Source organism: Anolis carolinensis, chromosome 6 (assembly GCF_035594765.1).
Source record: "Anolis carolinensis isolate JA03-04 chromosome 6, rAnoCar3.1.pri, whole genome shotgun sequence".
NCBI classification, from domain to species: domain Eukaryota; kingdom Metazoa; phylum Chordata; class Lepidosauria; order Squamata; family Dactyloidae; genus Anolis; species Anolis carolinensis.
The window spans coordinates 75,353,519-75,378,100 of NC_085846.1; the positions used below are offsets into that span (position 1 = coordinate 75,353,519).

The 24,582-nt window shown below is 39.6% G+C and overlaps 1 protein-coding gene across 6 annotated transcripts in view; it reads right to left on the reverse strand.

Annotated features, from left to right (window-relative positions):
• The window catches only part of rarb (retinoic acid receptor beta), a 436,563-nt gene that overhangs the window by 3,313 nt on the left and 408,668 nt on the right, over positions 1-24,582 (reverse strand). For all 6 annotated transcript variants that reach the window (XM_062957200.1, XM_062957204.1, XM_062957202.1 and 3 more), the window contains 4 exons: positions 19,707-19,867; positions 13,278-13,454; positions 4,082-4,286; positions 1,279-1,437 (listed from right to left, as the gene is read on the reverse strand). In XM_062957200.1, the coding sequence (XP_062813270.1) occupies positions 1,279-1,437; positions 4,082-4,286; positions 13,278-13,454; positions 19,707-19,867 (702 nt within the window). The remainder of the gene's footprint in view (positions 1-1,278; positions 1,438-4,081; positions 4,287-13,277; positions 13,455-19,706; positions 19,868-24,582) is intronic.

Genomic DNA, 24,582 nt, shown 5'->3' on the forward strand with positions numbered 1-24,582 from the left:
ATAATTTGGTAAAGATTTTGATTATAGTAGAGTGCCTGAAAGACAACTTTGGGTGATTTAGCTTTGGGACTGTGGTCTAAGTATCACAACTTTGTTGCCAAGCAAGTATGTGAAGTGTGAGCTCTCAGCATTTGTTGAAGAAGCATGGGGCATCTTGTTGGCATTTTATGCACATATATCCTCCCTTACATATACAGTTGCACTATTTTGACTATTGCATTGTGCTAAAATCCACTTCACAGCTGTGTAAATTGAGAGCTGAAAGTATAACTACTACACACGAAAGCACATGTTCTTGGATGGTTGATGCAGAATAACTCACCAGTACCTTCAATGTACCATTTGACTCACTGGAATTGCAGGAACAACAAACACATTTGCAGATAAAAGTACACAGCTGGCTGCTCAATGTTAGGGTTTAAGAGAAGGGAGTGGTAGTGCAACTCTTGAGCATAGATTTATACAACACAAGCATGCAAGGTCTTAGAAGAGCTCCAGACCTATAGGAGCCTATTCCATAGTTGTATGTGTCTTCGGGTCGCCTGTTGACTTATGATGAGCCCATGAATTTCACAGGGTTTTCTTAGGCAAGGAATAATCACATATGGTTTTGCTAGTTCCTTTCTCTGAAATATAGCCAGTAGCACCTGGTATTTGTTGGTAGTCTGCCCACTAGAACTAACCAGAGCTCACCCTGCTTGGCTTCCAAGATCAGCCAGAATCAGCCTTTGGAATATTTTGACTTATTCCATGGCTATATGCAGAATAATTATTATTTCCTAGATGTGTGTTGTGTGTAATTCCAAGGTAAGCTCATCAAGGGGTTTCTTGGCAAGTGTTTTTCAGATGAATTTGCCTTTGCCTTGTTCCGAGACTGAGAAAGTATGACTCGCTCAAGGACACTCAGTGGCTTTCCTTGGCTGAGAGCTGATTCAAACTCTGGTCCCCAGATTCTAATATTCAAATCACTCTAGTCTACTGGCTCTCATTGCTTGAGCACACACTAGCAATTTAGCCTTTGTACACTGCCTTCTACATTGCAGTGGAAACCCCAAACTATTCTCAACTGGAAAATCTTGTTCATGAAATTGATCTTCATGTAAATCAGGAACCTTATAGATTTTAGACGGCAGCTCCAAATATTCCTAACTATGCTACTTACGATCTCATTATTTCATTTCAAGAAAATATGATGTGCTGCTTTCCATATGGTTTGCTTTGAAAAGAGAAACACAAATACTAAACACTGCACCGATAGAGACAATAACTGTAACATACCTTTGGCGCTGATACTGCGTAGATCTGTGATTTTCATTAAGATCTTTGGAAACATATGAGGTTTGTTGGGTCTTCTCTTTCGGATGTATATTTTCAGTGCCTCTAGCAGTGGCTCCTGTAGTTCATCCACTTTTGCTGGTTCTTCAAGATCCTGACGGTCTGGATGAACACACAAACTTAGTTAATATAATTCTTTTGGACTTGTCTTCAGTTGTGATTGCCAAATGCTGCTTTTTTAACCCTATTTTCCTCCTTCTCTGGTGTCCATAATCCAAATCCAACCTAATCCTGAAATTGTTCTTAAAGTATAAATAGAAATTTCCTTCATTTCTTTCCCAATTGTTCTCACTAACAAATATATGTATTTCTTTAGAGACCAATGACTTAGAATTATTCACCATTTAAATCTGAAATACGACAAAACCAGCAGGTTAAAAGTCAATAGTACAACACATTATTTAAAGAGTGATTTTTTTATCCCTCAATTTTGGACCTTTGCTATTGCTTAGGTATGCCAGCAGGTGTCAGCAAACCACTGAAATAAAGTAAGCACAATTTTTATTCTTAAGGACTTGCAAATCCATCAAAGACCCAGAATTGCCACTAATGCTTCCTGTTTAACATATCTCCTTTCAGATTGTGCCTCAAGCAATATGTGAGGCCAATAGAAACGTCTTGTTCAAATTAAACCTCTTTAGAATTGAGAGGCAGGATTTCTGAAATGTTGGTCGTCCCACAATTTTCTGACTCTTTCTCAAGTGGGATTTAAGATCATCTCGACCACTGTATTATCAATATTTCAACATGATATGCAGCTATTTCAGGCTTCTTTCAAAATCTCTTGGCACAACTATAGCACAGAGACAGAAGGCTGGATGAAAAATGCAAAATCTTGTCCTGGATTCAGAGATTCTGTAGCAGCAAAATGTATTCTTGTTGTCTGATTTACAGTAGCATCAATGGATCTACACTGGCCAAATATACTGGGGATGATTCCTCTTCTTCCTCTTTTTCGGTTGCCCTGTCACCACAACGGTAGACATCAAGGAGACCACCACAACACTGAGGATGGGAGGGAATAGTAAGTACCATCCCATGTCCCCGATTGCCTGAGCCCGGGAAACACGGAGTAGCAGTGAGAATAGTTGTGTTTGGTTCCATTCTGGAATCAACTCAACTGTTCAGATGGGCCCAAAGTTGGAGGATACTCCAAATTCTGGATCAGAGTTCAGACTATCCCCAACGTCGATTAAAGCGGGACAAGGCTGCATTAAGGTAGCCTTGTTCAGCGTTATCATCTTCATGTGGCGTTTGGTTGCCACGGAACTGATCTGGGCACGTCTAACCTAGGAGTTCAGTGAAGATGTGCTCTAAGATGTGGCTGAAGGGAGACAAGCTATGAGCATGATCAAATGCAGATTGAAATCCCTTCTGTGATTTTCACTCTGGGATTGAGGACTGTGAAGAAAGGGTAATTCACTTTCACCCCTGTATCCCAGCAATCTTTACACAGGATTGGAAAAACAGTTTGTACAAGTTTTGAAAAGCAGATATGAACTGTTTCTGCAACTAGATCTATTTGGACATAATGGTTTTAGCAACGTGAAATAAATGGACAACATTAAGACGTACTATTATTTCTCTGTTTGACCTAATGACAATTTGGCAAGCTAGCTAGGCATTTAAAGTCTCTTAATGCATACCCTTTTTATTAAAAGCAGATCACATGGGTATGAAAATCTAGATATCATAGGTGACTAATGCCCTTTTTAAGGCTTGTGTGGTCCCCACTGCTCTGAAATAGCATGTTGAAGAAATTAAACTTGATCCTTATGATCTCTTAACCATTGCCAAGTATCTCCTCTGAAAGATGTTGGAAAAAGCAGTGACATCTCAACCCAAGGTACTGATTTCTTGGATCCATTCCAGTTTTACTTTGGATTTGGAACAGAAACAGCCTTGACTGCTATATAGACTTATATCAGCAGGTAAGGTGTACTGGGAATGTAACTGTATTGCTTTTCTTGGGTGTTTTTAATAGTGTCGGGCTTTAGCACAGCAGGTTAAACACTAGCTGCAATAAATCTGCCAATCGAAAGGTTGGCAGTTTGAAGCCCGGGTCGGGGGTGAGCACCTGACCTTCAGCCCAGCTCACTGCCCACCTAGCAGATCGAAAACAGCTTAAGCAAGGAGGTATTTTAATGGCACTATAAGGAAATACCAGAAAAATGCTGGTGATCATAAAAGGAGGAAGTCTCTTCAACTCGGAGAATGGAATGACAGCACCCCCTCGTGGCTGGAATCCAGCACAACCTCCAGGTCACCGAAGATGGGAAATGCCTCTATTTGTACTGTTGTCTGTCCTGTGATCCGCCCTGAGTCCCCTTTGGGGTGAGAAGGGCGGAATATAAATACTGTAAATAAATAAATAATACCCACAACCATGCTATCCGCTCAAATTGCCTTCTAGGGAAAACCTGAAAAACTGGCCAGGGGTACTTCCTGTGCGAAGAGATCTACTCATGGAAAGAAGCTGCCTAGTTTCAGGGTACCTCTTTTACCACCTGTATCACAGTCTACTCCATTCAGAGAGGTCTGAACCCTCTTTTTTAAATGCTTAAGAAAAGGACCAAGGTAAGGAGGATATAGTTTGAAAAACTGGCTTCCATCAACTGTACCCCCGGACTCTCTCCTGTGCCCATTTTGGGACCGGAAAAGCCAAAGCAGACCACTGGGAAAATCTGGAGCAATGCAAGCCTACTGTTCTCATACTGCATCCCAAACCTATGCCATTCATACAAACCTCCACAGATTAAGCAGATGGCACTAAGAAGGCCAGTTTCTGTGTCATCCATTTCCAAGGGCAGGAGCTGATTGGCAAATGTGAACACAAGATCAGTCAGGGGACCAAATCCAGCATTATGCATTTGAGTTCGGTTCAGTGTAAGGCCGTCGGAAAACGTCATTGTGTCTTGTTCAGGGGTATATCTTGTGCAAATTCTAAGGATCTGCAAATAAAATATCCAAACAAAACTAAATTTAAAATCCATATATTTTGATGCATTTTCTCTATTGTTTCATCCTTTAGAATTTTTACTATTCTGGGGCTTCCATCTAGCTAAAGACAAATCATTCTTACCTGTCAAAACTGTAGCAAGGAAATTAAACATAGGTTGTGCAGAGTGTAAAATTTCCATCAGTGAAACATGTGCCAGAAAAAAAAAATAGCTATCCTATCGCTGAGTATGCTGGATGGCTGTATATTACTTTGCACAGAGGGATTAATGTTGTGCAAGAAGGTACTTGCATATCTTCTTTCATGATGACAAAAAAGTACAAATACCAACATTTGGGAGATTATGGCAGTTTGCCTCAGCTACAGAATTCTGGCTTTTGATTATAGTGGCGAAAATCCTGTTGCTGATATACACACATTTTCATATGTGTTTTTAGGTCATTGTGCAAAGAGGTATTCCAATACATATGTGTTTTTAGGTCATATCTATTTTTAGGTCAGTGTGCAAAGAAGTATCCCCCCCCTCCCCGCATTTCCGATGCAAATAAACATGTCAGGGGAGTGAATGAGAACATTTATTTAATTTCAGCTCTTCGGACGTTTCCTAGCTCCTCCAGGGTAACTTCATGGGATGCTTCTGCCAGACATAATTCATTGGATAGAGTTCACTATTTCACATGGTTTTGCGTATCCTCATGAAGTCATTTAGAACTTCTGTACTTGAAAAGGTGGTAGCTTCCAAACTCTCCAGCAGAAGCAAATAAATGCAGAATATGCTACACAACACCAACTCTTCTTTCTCCAAAACTACAAATAATTGACTGCAATCTGATATTATCAAGGAAGGCATGCAGGAAGCTTTCATGCTGACTTATTTATGAAGAGTGGGCGGAAAGGAATCCAACCCAGGAAAACACAACCCAAGAAATTCCAGGAGCAGGCTGAGTTGTAGTTTTCAAAACTTCAGGCTATTTGTTTCCACTGTTAAAAATAATAAAGGAGATTATTAGCCATCTGCATTCACACTCACTCTCTTTGTTCTTCAAACCCTACTTCACCAGGATTTGCTTGCCTGCACTTTTTTCTTAGCTTTAAAGATGCAATAGCAAGCCAAAGAAATGAAGCCTATTCCAATGCAGCTTAATAATTATTTCTAAGGCAACTGATCCTGCCTTTAAATGCCTTGCATACCTAGAGGCTGAGAATTATCTTGGTTGCTTCATCTCTGCTTAGCAACACATACTTCACAAAAAAGGCATGAGGAAATTTGAGAGAGTAAAGACATTTTGATTTCCAATAAGAAAGTTGTCTTTGGTGCCTGTAAGTTATATATCCTGGGAAACTCTGTATGGTGAAGTGGTCTGAATGTTGGACTAGGATATTGGGATCATCATCATCATTATCATCATCATCATCATAGGCTATCACTCGTGGCCGAGTATGATTGCCTTCCAAGTGTAGACTCTTGGCGGATACTGGGAAATCAGGGTTTGAAGCTTCAATATATTTCTGGATTATGTAGACCCTAAGGCCTACTAGGCGCAAAGATTACTGCAGACGCAGACTGCAGCCAGGAAATTAGAAGATGTTGGGAGGAGAGCAATGACCAATCTCGATGAAATAGTGAAGATTAGAGAATCACACTGGCAACAAAGGTCCGCATAGTTAAAGCAGTGATATTCCCCGTAGTAACCATGGATGTGAGAGCTGGACCATAAGGAAGACTGAGCAAAGGCAGATAGATGCTTATGAACTGTGGTGTTGGAGGAAAATTCTGAGAGTGCCTTGAACCGCAAGAAGATCCAACCAGTCCATACTCCAGGAAATAATGCCCAGCTGCTCACTGGAGGGAAGGATATTAGAGGCAACGATGAAGTACCTTGGCCCCATAATGAGAAGACAGGAAAGCTTGGAAAAAATCATGATGCTGGGGAAAATGGAAGGAAAAAGGAAGAGAGGCTGACCAAGGACAAGATGGATGGATAGTATCCCTGAAGTGACTGGCTTGACCTTGAAGGAGCTGGGGGTGGCGATGGCCGACAGGGAGCTCTGGCGTGGGCTGGTCCATGAGGTCACGAAGACTAGGAAGTGACTGACTGAATAAACAACAACAAAGGCGTACCATGGGACTTTCTTGGCTGAATTTATTCAGAGTGAGTTTGCTCTTGCCTTCCTCTGACACTGAGAGAGTGTGACTTGGCCGGGGCCACCAAGGGAATTTCCACAGACACCGCTCAAATGGAATAAGCCTTTGTTCACAAAGGCCTCTACACAGTAACTTTTAAAAGTATATCTTCTACATAAACAGTACCTACATAAGCTTACATGATTGTCCCTCTGAAAATAAAAAAATGAAATCCAGCTTTTCAACTCTTCCTCCAAGGACCTCAAATGAGTTAACATTTGGTATCAATCATTATCCAAACAAGTTCTATGAATGTGTGGAAGAAAATTCCATATGCAGTCAGACTTCGTTGCAACTTTTCATTGTAGACATTCCCTTAAAGATCATTTAGGAATCTAGTCAGCTCCTGACTTTAAACAGTTTTAACTAAGTAAGGTTAAACCAGAACCTGGGGAAATTATATTTTAGGAGTCTAACTCTCAGAATCCACAGGCTATGTGGAATGGGGGTTCTGGGAATTATGATACAAGTAATAACTTTTGCAAACACTGCAGTGGATTCATTTGTTCTACCAATCCGCACGATAGTTAAGACAAAGGGAAAGTTCTATGGGAGGTTTAATGCATATATTGTCTTCCATTAATTCTATGGGCTGATTTTCCACAGTCCTAAACAAAAGAGCTCTCAAAAGTGACAAATTATAAGAAAAAGTTACAATTATCAATACCAATTAAAAACAAACATAAACCTTCAGTGCTTCCCTATCTGGACTCCGAGTAGTTACTTGTGAAAAAAAGAAAAACTACATGTTTGAATCAGTTTTAGACATATTTCGCTGAAATTGCTGATATCTTCACCCTATCATCTTCAGCACTGATTCCCCAACCCCCAGAAAATGTCAAGGGAGGGAAGCTGTTGAATGAGTGATCTGTTGCATGTGGAAGGGGAGAATCTTCCAAAATTGGGCAGGGCTTCTTCCACCATCAAAGCACCTTTACCTATATAAAAACAGTCCTGGACCTAACCTCATGGCACATTTTACAATGCACAGATTGGCCCAAAAGTATCATTGGGTGGTAGAGAACAGATAGCCCTTTTCAAGCCCAATTCCAGGACAATTTGAATTTGGCATGGAAACAAACTGGCAGTAAATGAAAGGAGAATGAATTCAGAAGTACAATTTTCCAAAAAAACAACCCTTGATCAGCATTTTGGCAATTCCATTCAGCACCAACAGAAGTTTCCAACTTTGTTCTGCTTATGCCTTCACAAAAGCGTAAATATAATCACTCATTCAAATTACTGTAGACTCAATAGATCTTTGGTAAGTCAACAGTTATATATGTCCCATTGATCAATGGTCTACCCTAGTTGGAATTAGTTATTGGATTCAGGCCACAGTCTTTCCTTTGTATTCTGTTGTGTGCCTTCAAGTCACTTCTGACTTAATGTGACCCTATCACAGGAGTTTCTTGGCAAGATTTGTTCAGAAGAGTTAGCCTTCTTCTGAAGCTGAGAGAGAGTTGACGTGTCCAAGGTCCCCCAGTAGGCATTACTTTGTTTTCTTGGCTTGGGCACAAGGATATGGGTCTGAAAGAGTAGTAGAAGGCATCTATTTTGCATAATGGGATAATAATCAGTTGCCTTTTCCCCAGTCTGGGACTCAAGGCAGCATACGAAAGATTTATGTAACTGAAACATTTACATCATAAAACTGTTTAAAATATAATTATCAGTAAAATTAGGAGTTCTTAAAGGACAGCCATTAAAAAACACAAAAATAAAGCATTGAGATTGGGGCTTATGTTGGTGGCCAAATAGAAAGTATCTGGGAGTTGAATTTTGGCTATGTCCTTCTAGCTGCTTTTAGACCAAATCATTCTGGCAAACTGCAACATACACCAATAACCTAAATAGTGTGGTTCAACCACGCGGCCCACCAATATTTCTTACTGGAAAAATATTTTAATTATGAAATTAAATATTAATATTTTAATTAATTAATTCAATATTAATTATGTAATTTGTTTTCTTTCTGGAATGTCTTTGGCTGGCCCCAAGTCAGCATTGGTACTTTCCCCTTTCCACAGAATTACCTTAGACCTAACCATAGCTCATATCAAAATCCATAATTTTCACCTCAAAACTTCCCCTAAAATTATATATAAGGTTGACTTATAATAGTTTATCACACATTTTAAATTGGATATATGGCTTCCCTTTGCCTTGAAAAGTGAACTAAGAACAAAGTGGTTCTTCGTCTGGTCTGCTAGGGAACAAAGAGGAGACAGGTTCAGAAGTCACAATAAACAACACTACTATGATGTGCCACTCCTGCCTGCCATTGATTGTACTATTTATTTATTTATTATTTTGTTTACTGTTTTTATACTCTGCCTTTCTTTACCCCGAAGGGGACTCAAGGCAGCTGACATAAGGCAATTATTCAATGCTTTAAACATATACAATATCTCCCATTTGAAATCTATATGAATACGGACATTTGTTCAGGATAGAGATAAGTTGTACCTTTATATTTTGTATATAAACAACAGACCTGTTGTGCAATAACACAATTGATGTTTCCAAAATAACAATAACACAATACCTTGTGTATCTAAAATACATGCAAAACATTAAGCTTAAATTAAACAGTTAAAAACATTACATTCAATATTAAAATCACAGCATCCAGAAATTGCACATATTTTAAATCTATTATTGCATTGCGCTATTCCCTCAAAGCCTGGCCCCAGAGCCAGTTTTTACTTTCCTTCTGAAGGCTAGGAGGGAGGGGGCTGATCTAATGTTGCTAGAGAGGGAGTTTCACAGCCAAGGGGCCACCACCGAGAAGGCCCTGTCTCTCGTCCCTGCCAGTTCTGCTTGCGAAGAAGGTGGGACTGAGAGCAGGGTCTCCCCAGACAATCTTAATCTCTTAGGTGGTCCACAGGGGAAGATATGTTCAGACAGGTAAGTTGGGCCAGAACCATTTAGGGGTTTATAGGCTAAAGCCAGATTTTGAATTGTGCTCATCCTATGCACATCCACATGCTGTGGTGTTACCAACAAGCCACAAGACTTCTAGCTGACTGTGATATCCAAATGTATTCAGTGACCAAAATCAGGGTTGGGGCAATCCATCTAATTCAGCAAGTCATTCCAAAGATAGGGAAGATGGCCTTTAAAGCAACCAGAAATACACATGATTATGTCTGGCAGCTGAAAAGCCTTCATAGGCTGAAAATAGAAGGCAGGCATATTCAGACTGAAGGTTTGGAGAGAAATAAGCTGTATAAAATCTTACTGAATCGAGCCTTTAAAACAGCTGCACTAGCAACAACAGTATTAACTGTTGTTAAACCAGCTTCTTATCCCTTCTCATGCCTCGATCATGAAATATGAGCAAGACAAGTGCCATTAAAAAAATTAGAGTACACTTTTCTGGGATAGGAAGGACTTAACTTATCATATCAGCGCTAAGCACACAGGCTTACTAATCAGTAATAAATGGCTCTGTGTTTGGTGAGACCACACACAATAATGAGAAGGCAGGCCAGTATGAATGAAATTCTATAAGAAAAAGGGGACAATGAAAGGTGAATCTTAGGAGCTGCTCATCAGCCCCACTTTCCCTCTACTCTCTGTGGCTCTCTCCTCTTGCTCCTGTTACTCATATATCAGTGTCATACAGAAAAGACTGTTCAGCAACGCTTGTGACAAGATGAGATGGAATAATAGCTAATATTCTCCTCCAAAGGATTTTGTTTGAAGTTACATGGGTTCATGGGATTCCATGATTAATGGCTTCAGTGGGAAATTTTCTTGGACAAACTGTACGCCGAGCCAAACATAATACGCACATCAGAGGATACAGCCACCCAACAAGGGGTGCCTGGGGACAAGGGAGGAAACGGCCAATTATCAGACATCCATATAGCCATTCCTGGTCAGAAAAGTGTGTGCTTTAAACCGCCACCCCTCCAGCCTTTGCATAATTTACTGCATCCTAAAAAAAGAATAAGTCAATCATTTGAAAATCCCTTTCACATGGGCCTCTTTGAGAACAACAAACATCTACAATCAGGACTATGTGTGTGTCCTGACATTTTATGAAGAACAATTAAATACAAGGAGATTCTAAATTAAATGATAGAAATCCTGAAATGTATATAAATGTATAGAGCTTGCAAATTATTATCACCTTCTTGCTTAAATGCATAATTCGGTTTGCTTCTCTTAGGGCCCATCCACACAGTAGCTTTATCTCAGGAGCTCCTGGTTCAAAATGGCAGGTGGCCAAATAATGTTCTCTGAAAACACGGGAGGAATCTATACAAAGCGCTAAAATGTGTGATTTTTAGTTGTGGGAATATCCTGGTTCTGGTGGGAAAATGCTGATATTTGCCTCTCTGTATGTCCCTACACTCAGAAAATACAGGATTTTTTAATGTTGGTTTGTTCCCGGGTTATACATGTCAGTTCCTGATTGGCTGTATCCTAAATCAGAATCTTTATTATGGTCATAGACCAGCATAAGTGGGTTACAGTCTCATAGAAACATTGTACATTAAAATCTAAATGGCTAAAAAACAAAGGTATGTTGAAGGCTAAAGCAGAAAACTCTTTAGAGAAGAGATGGGACTAAAAAGGAATGGAGAGAGAGGGAGATTGATGGAGGGGTAGGAGCATTCAGAGCACAAATCTTGGGGAAGGCTGTATCCTAAAAACATGGTAACAGCTGACTAGAGGGCAAAATTTTTTATCCTGGAAAGAGAAACTCCACATGTGTAATGAAGTTTGTGACACACAAACAAAGGTTTTGTCATGTAATCAACTTTCCCCATGTTTTATGATAAAAGCAATGAGGGACAGGCATGTATAACTCAGAAACATCATCCCATTGTTCCTCAGGCAGAAGAACATAGACTAAACTTGTCTTGACAGATGGCCATGAAGCCGCTGAATGATAATATTAATAACGAAGTTCTGTTTCTGGCTTGAAAGTGTCAGCTCCTGTTTAATAATATAGTCCTGACTTTGAAAGTAGTACTTCACGAATTTTGTTTATGTGCCACAAACTTCATTAAATATGTGGAGCACGAAGTTTCTCTTGCCAAGACAAAGTTTTCGCCTTCTAGTCAATTTTGCCATCTTTCCTGGATAAAAGCAATGAGGAACAGATATGTATGTCCCAGGAACAAAACTCGAATGAACAATGCACAGATTTGCATCTATGCATATAAAGTTTTTTTAACACTGAAATTTCCTGTGGAAGTCCCGCAGTGGCCATCTTGTGGGCTTGTAACAAAGCAACAAGTCTGGACATCGCAGGCAGAAATCTCAGGACCAACAGGTCAGTGTGCAGACCTGCTCTTGTGTTGCGTTTGTTTTTTGCCCTTCATGGAAAATCTGCGATTTGGTCCTGTCTGGAAGTGCCCTTACAGGAGCAAGGACCTTGAGTCTTATTAGATGTCGAAATATGTTTTCACTGAGTTCTCCTTCTCTAGTTTTGGGGATTAGACAATACAATGCTAAATACTTGCATTTGTTACAGTCATGTAGCAGGTACTTAAGATGTAAGGAAGATGCTTCCTTTACTATTCAACCTATCTGCCTGAATCCAGCTAATTTCCATTGCTGATCAATGGTTTTGGTCACTGTAATGGGTTGACAAACTCATTTTCACCGAGGGCCATATCAGCCTTATGGTTGACTTCAAAATTTGTGATTGGAAGGCAGTATAAATGTAGCAATGTTGCCCTGGCATTGAAAGTCTCATGGGACACATAAAATGACGTGGCGAGTCAGATTTGGTCTGTGGGCCTTGAGTTTCACATGTGGGTTAAGAGAATATTTTCTCTAAGTTGTGCTCCCACCTGCACCCCCTTGAGATAGTCAGAACCAACAATGAAAAATATATGAAGGTATAGCAAAAAAAAATTGAATCACATTGAGAATGTTGTTCTTTCAAAATTTAAAAGAGAGATATATAAGAAATGTTGGATGCCCTTTCTCAAAAATGGGTGGTAGTATAGAGGATTACCCTGTTTCCCCGAAAATAAGACATCCCCAAAAAATAAGACCTAGCAGAGGTTTTTCTGAATTGCTAAATATAAGGCCTCCCCTGAAAGTAAGACCTAGCAAAGTTTTTGTTTGGAAGCATGCCCGGCGCCCGCCAAACAAAACACCAGAGCATGCAAGATTGGTAAATGTACATACCAGTTGTACATGGAAATAATGGTAGTAACAAGAAATTCTTGACAACAGTCACAGTTTGTCTGGTTTGGTTATGTTGGTTTGTGATGACAACTACTGTACAGTATATAATAAACGTTCATTTTTTTTTGTTCAACAATAAATGTGAAAAATAAGACATCCCCTGAAAATAAGACCTAGCACATCTTTGGGAGCAAAAAATAATATAAGACACTGTCTTATTTTCGAGGAAACACGCTAGTAGTGAAAGTTGTTCCAAAACACTTTGGAAGGAAGTATTGTTGCTACAGTTTCAAGTCAGTTCAACAGAATCTGCACAGAAACATTACATATAGTTTCTATGAACTAAAAGACTACTGCAATGGACGGTGCTTCGCTGTCTGTAGCTAATGCCTTACTGTTGTTATGTGCCTTCAAGTCATTTCCAACATATGGTGAGCCTAAGGCATACCTATAACAGGATTTTCTGAACTGAGAGTGTTGATTTGGTCACAGTCACCCAGTGGTTTTCATTATCGAGTTGGTATTTGAACCTTGGCCTCCACAGCTGTGGTCCAGTCACTCTAACTGCTATGTCATACTCATGCTCTTCTTAACAAAAGTAAAGTAGAAACAAAACCTGCAAGAAGAAAAGATACATACCAAGATGTCCAAACAGGCAGCTTTAAGTAGAGTGATCTGGTCTGCAATTGTCAGACTTGTAAAACCAGGCAGCCGTTTTGCAAATTCCACTATTTTAATAATGCACTTTGTTGCAAGTTCACTGAATTTGTCCCAAAGCCCAAGGTCCAGTCGAACTCTGTGATCTGCACTAGAGTTCTAAAAAGAGAAAAATTAAACATAAATCAGCCAATTTTCTTGGGGAAGGAAATGTAATTGAATCTGTACAACATATTAAACAGCCATTTCTATTTACAATTTCAGTTTTGGTGAGATTTGCTTTTGGAATGTTTTTGTTCTTAACTCTGTCTAGTCTTACAAAAATTCCTTGCATGCTTCATATGTTGCTTATGATGAAAGACACCATGTGTACATAGGATAAAAACGAATGACGGCTTTTCCAAATGCCACTCTCATCTTTCTTTCCTGTTAATTATACCAGGTACAGAATGGAAGAAACATTCCCTGTTTGATCACAATGAAAGTCAGTGTAACTGGACCACTAGATTCCAGGCCAGGAAAAAGGAGTCACATCTTCTGGAGCAGAGTTTCTACATAATGTGAATCCTCTTGATATCCTTTTGGTTTCAGCAAATTAGTTCAAGTTAGTTTGTCTTCGCTGTGGCTCAGTGAAGGCTTTAGAACTCTGTCAAAAATCAGAGTTATAAATTGAAGAGCCATCTGTTATGCAGCATTAAAACTACTGGAGGGGGAGCTTTTCGTCTTAAGGTATAATGTCAAGTTTCAAAACATTCGGCCACCAAGAAAAGACCGAATGGTGTTTATTTAACATTATAGTACTAAATGATATTTTGCATTCATTCCATCTTTAAATTACCCCAAAGCTAGGCATATTCCCTCAGCATCTAATAAAGTATAGAAAGTACCTGGCCATTTTACATCACCTGCAGCTGTGAAATGTACAATCAAATAGCTCCTAGGATATACCTTACAATGTGGAGGGGACTTTTTATTGGCACAGGGAGGGAACTATGCTTATTATATGAAACAGGCAGGGAGCTGAAGTTGCTGTCTAGTGAGAAAATGAATGTACTGACAGGGAGTGGCCTAAAGAGGAAGGTATGTGTAAGGAAGCTAGAAGTACATAAAAGCTACATTTGGGACAATGAGAGGACCCACACTTTAAATTGGTCACATAGAATAAGCAATATACTGAAAGACAGATGATTCCACAAGACTACCGTATATATTCATGTATAAGTTGACCACATGTAGGAGTCAAGAGTTAAGGATCAGTACTTACACTGACCTGTGGATATGTTTACCCAGGCTATTTGGTCTTTGATTGTTTTGATTACATTTTCTAGACTTATACAAGATCACATAGATCACAAGCTATCTGAGAAACCACCTCTCCCTTTATAAACCATCTTGAGCACTGCAATCTGCAGAGGAGGCCCTGCTCTCGGTCCCACCCCTGTCCTAAACGCAGTTGGTGGGAACGAGAGATGGGGCTTTTTAATTTATTTATTTATTTATTTACAGCATTTATATTCCGCCCTTCTCACCCCAAAGGGGACTCAGGGCGGATCACATTACACATATAGGCAAACATTCAATGCCTTTTAACATAGAACAAAGACAAACAAACATAGGCTCCGAGCAGGCCTCGAACTCATGACCTCCTGGTCAGAGTGATTCATTGCAGTGATTCATTACAGCTGCTCTCCAGCCTGCGCCACAGCCTGAGCCCATCCCTCTCCTCTGGAATGCCCTCCCCAAATAAATAAAAACGGCCTCTTCCCTCCTCTCCTTTAAAGCACTTTTTAAAACGCGCCTGTGCACTTTAGCTTATGGAGAGGAGGAGGACTAGATCATCTTAAGATACAACCACACCCAGGAGCTAGAAACCCACCCTGGCTCTACAGGCTTTTATCATTTAAATGCATTTTAGCTGTTTAAATTTCATTATGGTTTCAATGTTTATTTAATAACATTTTTCATTTTCTGGTTTTGTTATTGTAAGTTTTTATTGAAGTTGTTTTATGTACTGTTTGATCTGGCTTGTTCGTATTATTTTATGACATTGAATATTTACCATTCTTGTTTGGAAACCGCCCTGAGTCCCTTAGAGAGATAGGGTGGGTTATAAAGCAAGTTATTTATTATTATCCAAATGCAGGAGTATTTGTAACAACTCTTGAAGAAAGTCAGGCTGAGGATTCTAAAACCAGGTCTAGTCCTGGACTCTTTCATACTGCACAAATGCAGCACCGTGATTCCACTTTATCTGCCATGGCTGCACCCTATGAAAACCTGGGATTTGTAGTTTGGTCAGAAAACATGAGGAGCTCTATGACTGAGATTCTAGATACTCTTCTCTAAACCAGGATTCTACAAATGGAACCATGGCAGCTAAAGTGAAATCACAGTGTTATATTTATAGTGTGAAACGGCCTTCGAATGTGGCCAGTGCCTCCAGTTTTGTATGGGTGTATCCATTGTCAATATCAGGAATGATTTTTAAAATTGTCTATTGATTTGGGATCATTAGACGTGAAGCAAGCCTGTGGAAGTTACTTTAAAAAACGACAACTCCCATTCCTCAGACAGATTTTTGCTCGTGGTTATGCGAACTGGGGGATTATGGTAGCTGCAGTCCAAAGAAGAATCTTTGTCAAGCTATGGAGAAGGGGCAGTGAAATAGAAATTTCTGATAAACAGCAGTGGTGAATATTGGATAAAGTGGGGGGAAAGGAGCATTTTTAGAAACAGAGAGGAAGAAGCACAGTTTTTCTTAAAAACCATGCTTGAGCTTCATTTCTGACAAAGACAGGACAAGTGCGTGTGACTTTTGTTTGGGCAGAACAATAATAGAAAAGGAAATTGTCCCTGAAAACATTTCCTTCAGGAGGTACGCAAACTCCCTGGCAACATTTCCTGGATGTCATATTGAGTAGGATCCCCATGTTAGGACTTTTCAAGAGGATTGTAATCTAGGACCTAAGGGCAAACATGGGGTTAATGGTCTGTTTTGCTCACTGAAACAAGTTTCTCCTTTCCTCGGTGCAGATAGGTGGTTAAGATTTATTTTATATTATCCTCAAGGACCTTGGTGAAATACTGTATATAAAGGGGGGAGTGGATAGGGGGGAATGAGATCAAGATGTGCAGCCATTCAGGTTGTAATTAAATTTAATAGGCAGTTTATCCAGTTCCATAGAAAAATGGCACAGCAGAGGGCTGCACAAAGCAGAGCCTAAAGCAGGAAATCATTTTACAATAGGGTATCCATCTGGAAAGAAGATGTTGCATGAAACCAGCGACTGTGAACAAAATCTTGACCAGGATCTTATGAGCTCACTCCATCATGCTCTCCCAACACCCAGGCAAGCGTGACGTGGCTCCTTTCAAGCCAATGCCCAGCAGCCTTCCACAAAACATAAATCTTCTTTGACTATTATGCAAGCCAAGGAGAAGAGGTAGTCAATAAAGCACCAATTTAGCTTGTTTTATCACGCTGCAAAACCCTGGGCTGAAAATGGTTATTCTTGCGATGACTGCTAACTGGAAAGCGTTTTAATGTTCGGTTTTGTAATAAACTGTGAAAAATATTGCTGGAAACAAACACATATTTAGCCACTTCCTTCAAGATGGAAAAATAAAATTGAGTCAGCATCGATGTACAGGCCAGAACTTGAAATATGGGCTTAATATAAAAAGGCAGGTTAGAAGCGGAAGCTTCAGGACTTGCTCTCCATGGGTCCTGAGAAGTATCAAACTGAAGGAGTTTAGCAGAATGTTTTACTATGACATAATTTCCAAGTACCTCTTCCAAGAGCATTCATGCATGCAGCTTAAGGACCACGTTTCCTATAATGCTGCAATGGAGTACATATGGTAGAATAATACTGTAAGGCACCCTAGTGACACTTTTATCAGCAGAAAAACCCAGCCATGCTGTAAAATCCAATTACATAGCCATTTTTAAATTTTATTTATTTTTTATTTTTCATCTAAATTGATCCCCTTTGGTTCTTTGTTACAATCTGCTGTATCTCTTACCAGGAATAAGGCATAAGACATTCAATGAACTGAACCAAACAAGCACAAAATCTGTCTATCCCTGAATTCTACTTTACTTGTTAGAAGCTGGAAATGTTTGTTCTAGAACATGGAAATGTTAATTTCTGGTACTACATCTCCTATATTCCTTCAAAAAGCATACTGGCTGAAGGATTCTGGGAACTGTGGTGTGGTAAGTTACTTCTTTTGGAAACTGAAAAACTTGGAGATTCCCTGCAACAAAGGATGTTCTCCACGGAGTCTCATCACACTTGAGTATGTTTCCGCTTCAATTCACTTTAAATGCTGTGTCTGCCTCCTGAGGAATTCTGGGGCCTGTAATTTAGGGAGGCCCAGGGCTTCTCTGGATGAGCAGTTTAAAAGCCCCTCCCCTAAACTACAAACTCCAGAATTCTGCAGAAGGCAGTCAAACCAGCACAGTGGATTGAAGTGGAAAAATGCTCAAGTTTGATGAGGCCCCATCTCCCATGATACTCTAAGTGAAATATAGCCTGCAAATCATGTGTGGCAGCTTTCCTGGAGCAACTAACTTTTTTATTTTTGCGACCTTCCTTCAGAACAGGAATTGTCAAATACTTCACGGGCTGGCTAGCCAGCAGACCTAACACGGATAGTCACAGACTGCTCAGACCTTCCTTATGATCAACTGAGGTTACACGCTTAGCCTGAACAGCAATATGATCTTCTAATCTGACAAGGACTGAAATACTTAGCACAAACCTCCACCTGAAAAAGGTGGATTTTATGGAGTATGTCATTCTCATGACACCTGATCACAGGTTTGTTTGTTTTTTATTTGCAGTATTTATATTCCGCCCTTCTCACCCCAAAGGGCACATTACAATGCACATATACATGGCAAACATTCAATGCCATTAGACATACGACATATAGACACACACAGAGGAAATTTAACATTTTCCAGCTTCTGGCTTCATGAGGGTATGCTCAATTCTGGCCACAGGGGGAGCTGCCGCTTCACCATCCACTTGTGACACCAAGTCCTTGATGGCATTACTTCCTCATTCCTTCCACGTGCTGCTGGCAATTTTATGGTGTTATAAATTAGCTAAATTAGCCTCCCGCATAAAGCGTACCTAAATTTCCTACTTGACAGATGCAACTGTCTTTCGGGCTGCTTAGGTAAACAGCGAGCTAGCTATTAATGGTTGGGGGATTAACCCGACCCAGGCTTCAATCTCATGACCTCTCGGTCAGTAGTGATTTTTGCAACTGACTACTAACCAGCTGCGCTATAGCCCGGCCCTTCTTGATTTCTTCTTCTTCTGCCTCTGTACTTAGAGCACCATCTTGGTTTATGGTCATATTGATGGATTTTCCCTGAAATCTTTTTGATATTAGCTTTGAATCATCGCTTTTGCTACATCTCTCCTCACTATTAATGCCAACCCATTTCATAGATTTTCATTCCTTGATTTTTAAAAAAACCCTACATGATTATCTGACACAAAAAATGTCCCAGTCTTGTGCACTTTGGCTTGCTCACTCCAGGTATTGCAATGTTAGTATTCCTGTTTTTCGTTTTACTATGTTTCATGCCTCTCGCATTCCATTCTTCTATATGCATTGTGCAGCTTTGGATTTTCCTTTCACCTCTGAGGAAATCAACAGCTGAATTTCCTTTCAGCTTGAGTCTAGTTGCATCATTAGCCACGGTTCAACCTATAGTTGTAATCTGTTGTACCCTAGTAGCTCACTGACTGCTATCTCACCTGAAAATGTCATTTTTTGGCGTTATTTCTTGTTTTATTTTGGATTGTCTCGTCATAAAGGCTTCAAGGAAGAAGGCTTCAGGAGTAGTTTATCATACCTTCCTTCTGTACCATCTATTGTCTTCTAGAGATGCTCCAAGATCACCCCCACTACCACCACGTTACTGCATTGATCTGGCAGGAAGGAGGATATTCCCATGGGGAAGACATGCACAATGCTTTGTTCTGCTTTTTTGCACTTCTTTTCATTTCCTTAGAACCAGCTTTAGATCATCTCTACACAGTAGAGGTCCTCTGTCCAGAAGATAACTGTGTTAACTGCTGTGCTATCATGATCCACTGTAACAATTTAATATAGTTCACACACCTTTTTTGGCTATCAATTCATTTATTGCTCTCTAGTTGAGGGCACTATGCAACCGTGACATTGACATTTAAAAAGGACTGGAGACATGCTTTCTCTGGCTTCTGAATTATTCCTGCCTCCCATCACACATTCTGGCTTTTCTTATGGAAAACATGGTCCAGGGACACATTTATTTTTGGCAGTATCACATCAACATTCTGTCAACATCAAAAATTGTAGACCTACAGGTCTTCATTACACATTTCCAAATGGACAGAATCTTACCGTAGTGTATTTGCCCAGCTGACAGAGTGACGGGAACGTTTCCTGATGAGATTTCCTTATTTTCTCTGTGAGATCATCCAACTCTGCTGTCATTTCATAGTTCTCCATAAACTCCTGTTTTAAAGGCTCCTTCTTTTTCTTGTTCCTGTCATTTCTGACAGCTGGAGGCAAGAAAAGAGGCAGTATAAATACAGTTATTTAGACTAAGCTACACTAAATCCAATAGTTCTTGATTACAGCAATAAACATTAACAAAGTCAAACATATGGAGAACACTGAAAGAAAATTAGTGATTTTGTTCAATAGCCATTTACAAAATTTAAGCCCAGGCGATTAACTGAGTTAGGCTACAAATCATTCTCTTTCCGAGCCTCAAGACTCTCTGCAGGCACATACATTGGAAATGTTCATTTCAACACTAGAATTTCTCATACTTAAACCAATCCACTGAAATATTTGCAAACATTATTTGAAAATTTAAAGTGTCAGCAAGAACCAATGAATAAAATTAAATTGGAATAGAAACATAGGAAGCAACCTCATACTGAATCAGATTACTGGTGTATTGTCTATTCACCATGATCTACAGTGGCTCCTGGTATTTCAGTTAGGAGTCTTTCCTAGTCTGTGGAAATGTCATAGATTGAACGATGCAAAGTCGATCTTTGAAACTTCCCTCAAGAAAAAGATCCTTCTATGGATTCTACTTGTCAAGAGGCAAGTGATCTTGCCAAGCAAGAACACCGAGCTAGGAAAGTTTTATACATATGCATGTTCAAGTTGCCTGTCAACTCATGGTGACCCCATGGATTTTGTATAGTTTCCTAAGGCAAGGAATGCTCAGAGGTGATTCTGCCAGGTCCTTGCTCTGAAATATAACCCACAGCATTATTTGGTGGTCTCCAACTCAAGTAGTAAACAGAGCTGACCCTGTTTAGCTTCCAAGATTAAACAGGATCTGGGGCCTTTAGGGTATTTAGGCCCCTAAAGCTGCATTACAGCACCTAAATTAGACTGCCAAAGATTTTGAGGCGGAAATTCTGTCCTCTAGTTCTGATTAGCAACAGCAAGGTCATCATCCCTCTCTGTTCCCTTTTCCAGAATAAATCAGATCTGACTGATGGACCAAGAGGTGGCAAAAGATGCTACCACACCCAATGCCATTTGATGTGTGGAACCTGTGCTCTTCATAAGGTTTCTTTTTCTCCCTTGATCCAGCACTCTGGAGGAAACTGGACATGCAAGAATAGCAGAACAGATGAACTTAAAGGATGGACAGGCTTATGTGAGATAGGCCTTCAAATGACCAGATCCCAAGTTGTTTGGGCTTTAATATCAAGATCAAGGTAGGAACTAGGTATCTAATTTGCATTTGAAAATGAATGGGCAGCCAAGGTAGCAGATATAATGAAGGGCTACATGGTTCTGGCACTTTGCTAGATGAGAGAGAGCTAGAGGGCCATTTCAAATCTCCTGCTCATTCTCATCAATTAATATGTGCTCCCTTTTTGCTGCATCTCTAGTTTTGTTCTACATATAAAGGAATTGTATTGTGAACATTACTATACTATATTTAATCATGCATCCTTGGCAGAGAAATTCTGTCATGTTATGCTAAGGAATTCAGAAGTTAAAGACTGCATTTCAGTTTGGATGCCTGCATGGTTGTAATTTCCATTTCTATATAGGATTATACTCCTTGGTGACTTAAACTGCAGGCTTTATGGCCCCTGAGAGACAAAAACTGAACGTGCCAAGAGCTTCTGTAGGCAACATTCAATACGTGTAATGGACTACAAATGTGACAGGAAATATATGTATGGACTAAAGCACTCTGGAAGATAAGTTATATTAGCCAGGTGAGAACTAAAGGGAATAGCCATCCAAAACACACTTTTGCTGATGGAGCTATAAGCCTATCATCAACACAACACCAAACCAACATTTGAAACAAATCCTCAAAGTTGGTACCAATCCAATAGTCCTAGGTCAATTTCTTGCTGCCTTGCAATGAGGTAATGATTAGGAAATGGCACAGCTGTTTAGGAACAAGTGAACAGGATCAGCACAATTGCCTACAGTTGCTCACAACTCAGATGAGCTTTGGAGTTTCAGGGAAGATCTGGAGTATCCTGCGACTTCTGTTAACGTGGTTCAAGGTAAAGGTAAAGATTTCCCCTGTCGTTAAGTCTAGTCGTGTCCAATTCTGTGGGTTGGTGTTCATTTCAATTTCTAAGCCGAATTGCTGGCATTGTCCGTAAACACCTCCAAGGTCATGTGGCTGGCATGATTAACGGAGTGCTGTTACCTTCCTGCCAGAGCAGTATCTATTGATCTACTCCCATTTGCATGTTTTTGAACTGCTAGGTTGGCAGAAGCTGGGGCTAGACTCAAACCGCCAACCTTTCGGTCAGCAAGTTCAACAGCTCAGTGGTTTAACCCGCTGTGCCATCAGGGGCTCCCAACGTGGTTCAAGGCCAATGTTAATCTGAATCAGTTCCATGTGTCGTGCAGCCACCACAGAGCTGATTCACCCCTTTTTTTAGGATAAAGGGTCTACATAGATGGGACCCCTTATTGCAGTGGCTAGGCAAACACTCATAATACATGGTTACTGCCTTTGCATGAAGCACAATAAAGGCTGGAATGCTCTTGGTAGTTTAAGGTGATGGATCTGACCATCCTAAGTCTAATGAGTTTTCCCAGGCTGCAAGCTCTGCAACCTAAAGGATCACTAATTGACTGAATGGAAATGTGTGAACCGAGAGAGCTCTTTAGCATTGGAAGCAGACTCTTAGATCTAGGTAGGCTGATGATGATTGACAGGGAGTTTTAAATATGATTTTGGCTAACAACTGCTGGCAAAGTTTCACTGCAGCTCCCTAGAATGGAAGTGATACAATTGCAAGATTCACACTGCACTCCTGAAAGTTCCTCCATGAGGAGCTTTGGAGATAGCAGCACGTTTCATCCACTTTCATTCACCTGCTCCTAATGAATAATCAAATTAGGAGTGAAGGACCTGTGGCCCTCCAAATTGTAGTTTGTTACTATCAGTGATGATTCAATATCTTACCACCATAGTAGACATATCTGTAGTAGATGCTATCATCACTGTTTTTCCCCACGGAAACACCAAAAATGATGTTTTTCACTCAGCGATCTGAACTATTTTAGTTATAAGCATGGTCACAAACCAAATTAAATCCGTATGTCAAGGTATCACTGTATGTTGGATCAGGTCCATAAGTATGTCCTGTTAATTTACTTCCTCTTCCACTGAAAGCTGCAACAAATATTTGCAACGAAGTGCCACTTACACATATTTCTGTGAGAGTACTGAACCGTTTGCTAAACAGAAGGTTTCAGAAGCTACTTAACTCAATAGCTTTGAACAGCTTGCAGAACACAAACATCTTATTTAGGCCAAGCTTGTGAACTGTTGCCAAGAAGTCCCGCTACTATATAATTCATAGGATGGGAACTGCTTTTTTATTTCTTTTCTGCCATTGGGTGATTTTGGTTTTATTTTGTAACAATGCCTACACCCCTTTCAGCTGGTATGATTTCTATCCCACCAGGTTATGAGAAGCCTGAACAGAGAGTGGTTAAATATCCCTGACACAGCCTAAATGCTTATCAGTTGTACCTTTTAATGCAATCATATCATTAGAAAATAAATGTACTAAGGAAATCCAATGGAATGTATAAACTAAAAACTTTGGAGGAATTAAAAACCAAATTTAGAAACCTATCTTGGTTTCAATATGCACAAATTAATGAACAATTTATAAAAGACAAGCAAAAGGGCTTCTGTGAAGAGGGAGAAACATGGGATAAATTATTACAAATTAATAGGAAGAAAATATCGAAGATTTACAATGTCTTATTGGGATGGTCTACCGAATCTGAGTCTGTGAAACAATGTATGGTTAATTGGGCAAGGAATATTGGCCGGCCAATAAAATTTGAAGAATGGGAACAAATTTGGAACAAAAAATTAAAATATACATACGCCTCAGACCTAAAAGAGAACTGGCTAAAAAATTTTCATAGGTGGTATATGACTCCAAAAAAATTAGCCTTAATGTATAAAAATTACCAAAAAAAACTGTTGGAAATGCAAAGCGCATGAAGGATCCTTTTATCACCTATGGTGGACATGCGGAAAAATACAAACATTTTGGAGAATGATCCACAAAGAGACACAAAAAATATTGAACAAATTTTTTTCCATGAAGCCTGAATTATATTTGTTAGGAATTTTGGACACTATATTAGAACTGGACATAAATGATGATAAACTTTTTACATATATCTCAACAGCGGCAAGAATAACTCTAGCAAAAAAATGGAAAACAGAACAGATCCCGCAGATTGAATACTGGTTGGAGAAACTAGAAGAAATAAAGAACATGGATAAATTGACTGTGTATATGACAGAAATTAGAGTTAAACCGATAAAGAAGACAAACTGGGAAAAAGTGGAAATGTATATTAATAAAGAGTCTAAACGGGAAAAATGAACCAGGACATTATAAGAAATGTACATTTAAAATACTGTACCGAAAGGGGAGAGAATGGAAGTTTCAAATTACCCCCCCCCCCTTTTTTCCCTTCCCTGACTTTCCTTATGTTTTTATCTATTTAACCAAACCCCTTACCCTTCCTAAACTTGCCCTATGTCCCCTCACTGTAATCCCTATTTGTAAACCCTGTTTTTAAAATGCTTTTGTATGTCTTACACTTACCCCTCAATAAAAATTATTAAAAATAAAGAAAATAAATGTTATTCTGTTTGATATCAGTGCCCTTCTGTTTGATATCAGTGAAGATTGAGACTAAATATTAGAGATGTGTGCGGTATTTGTTGCAT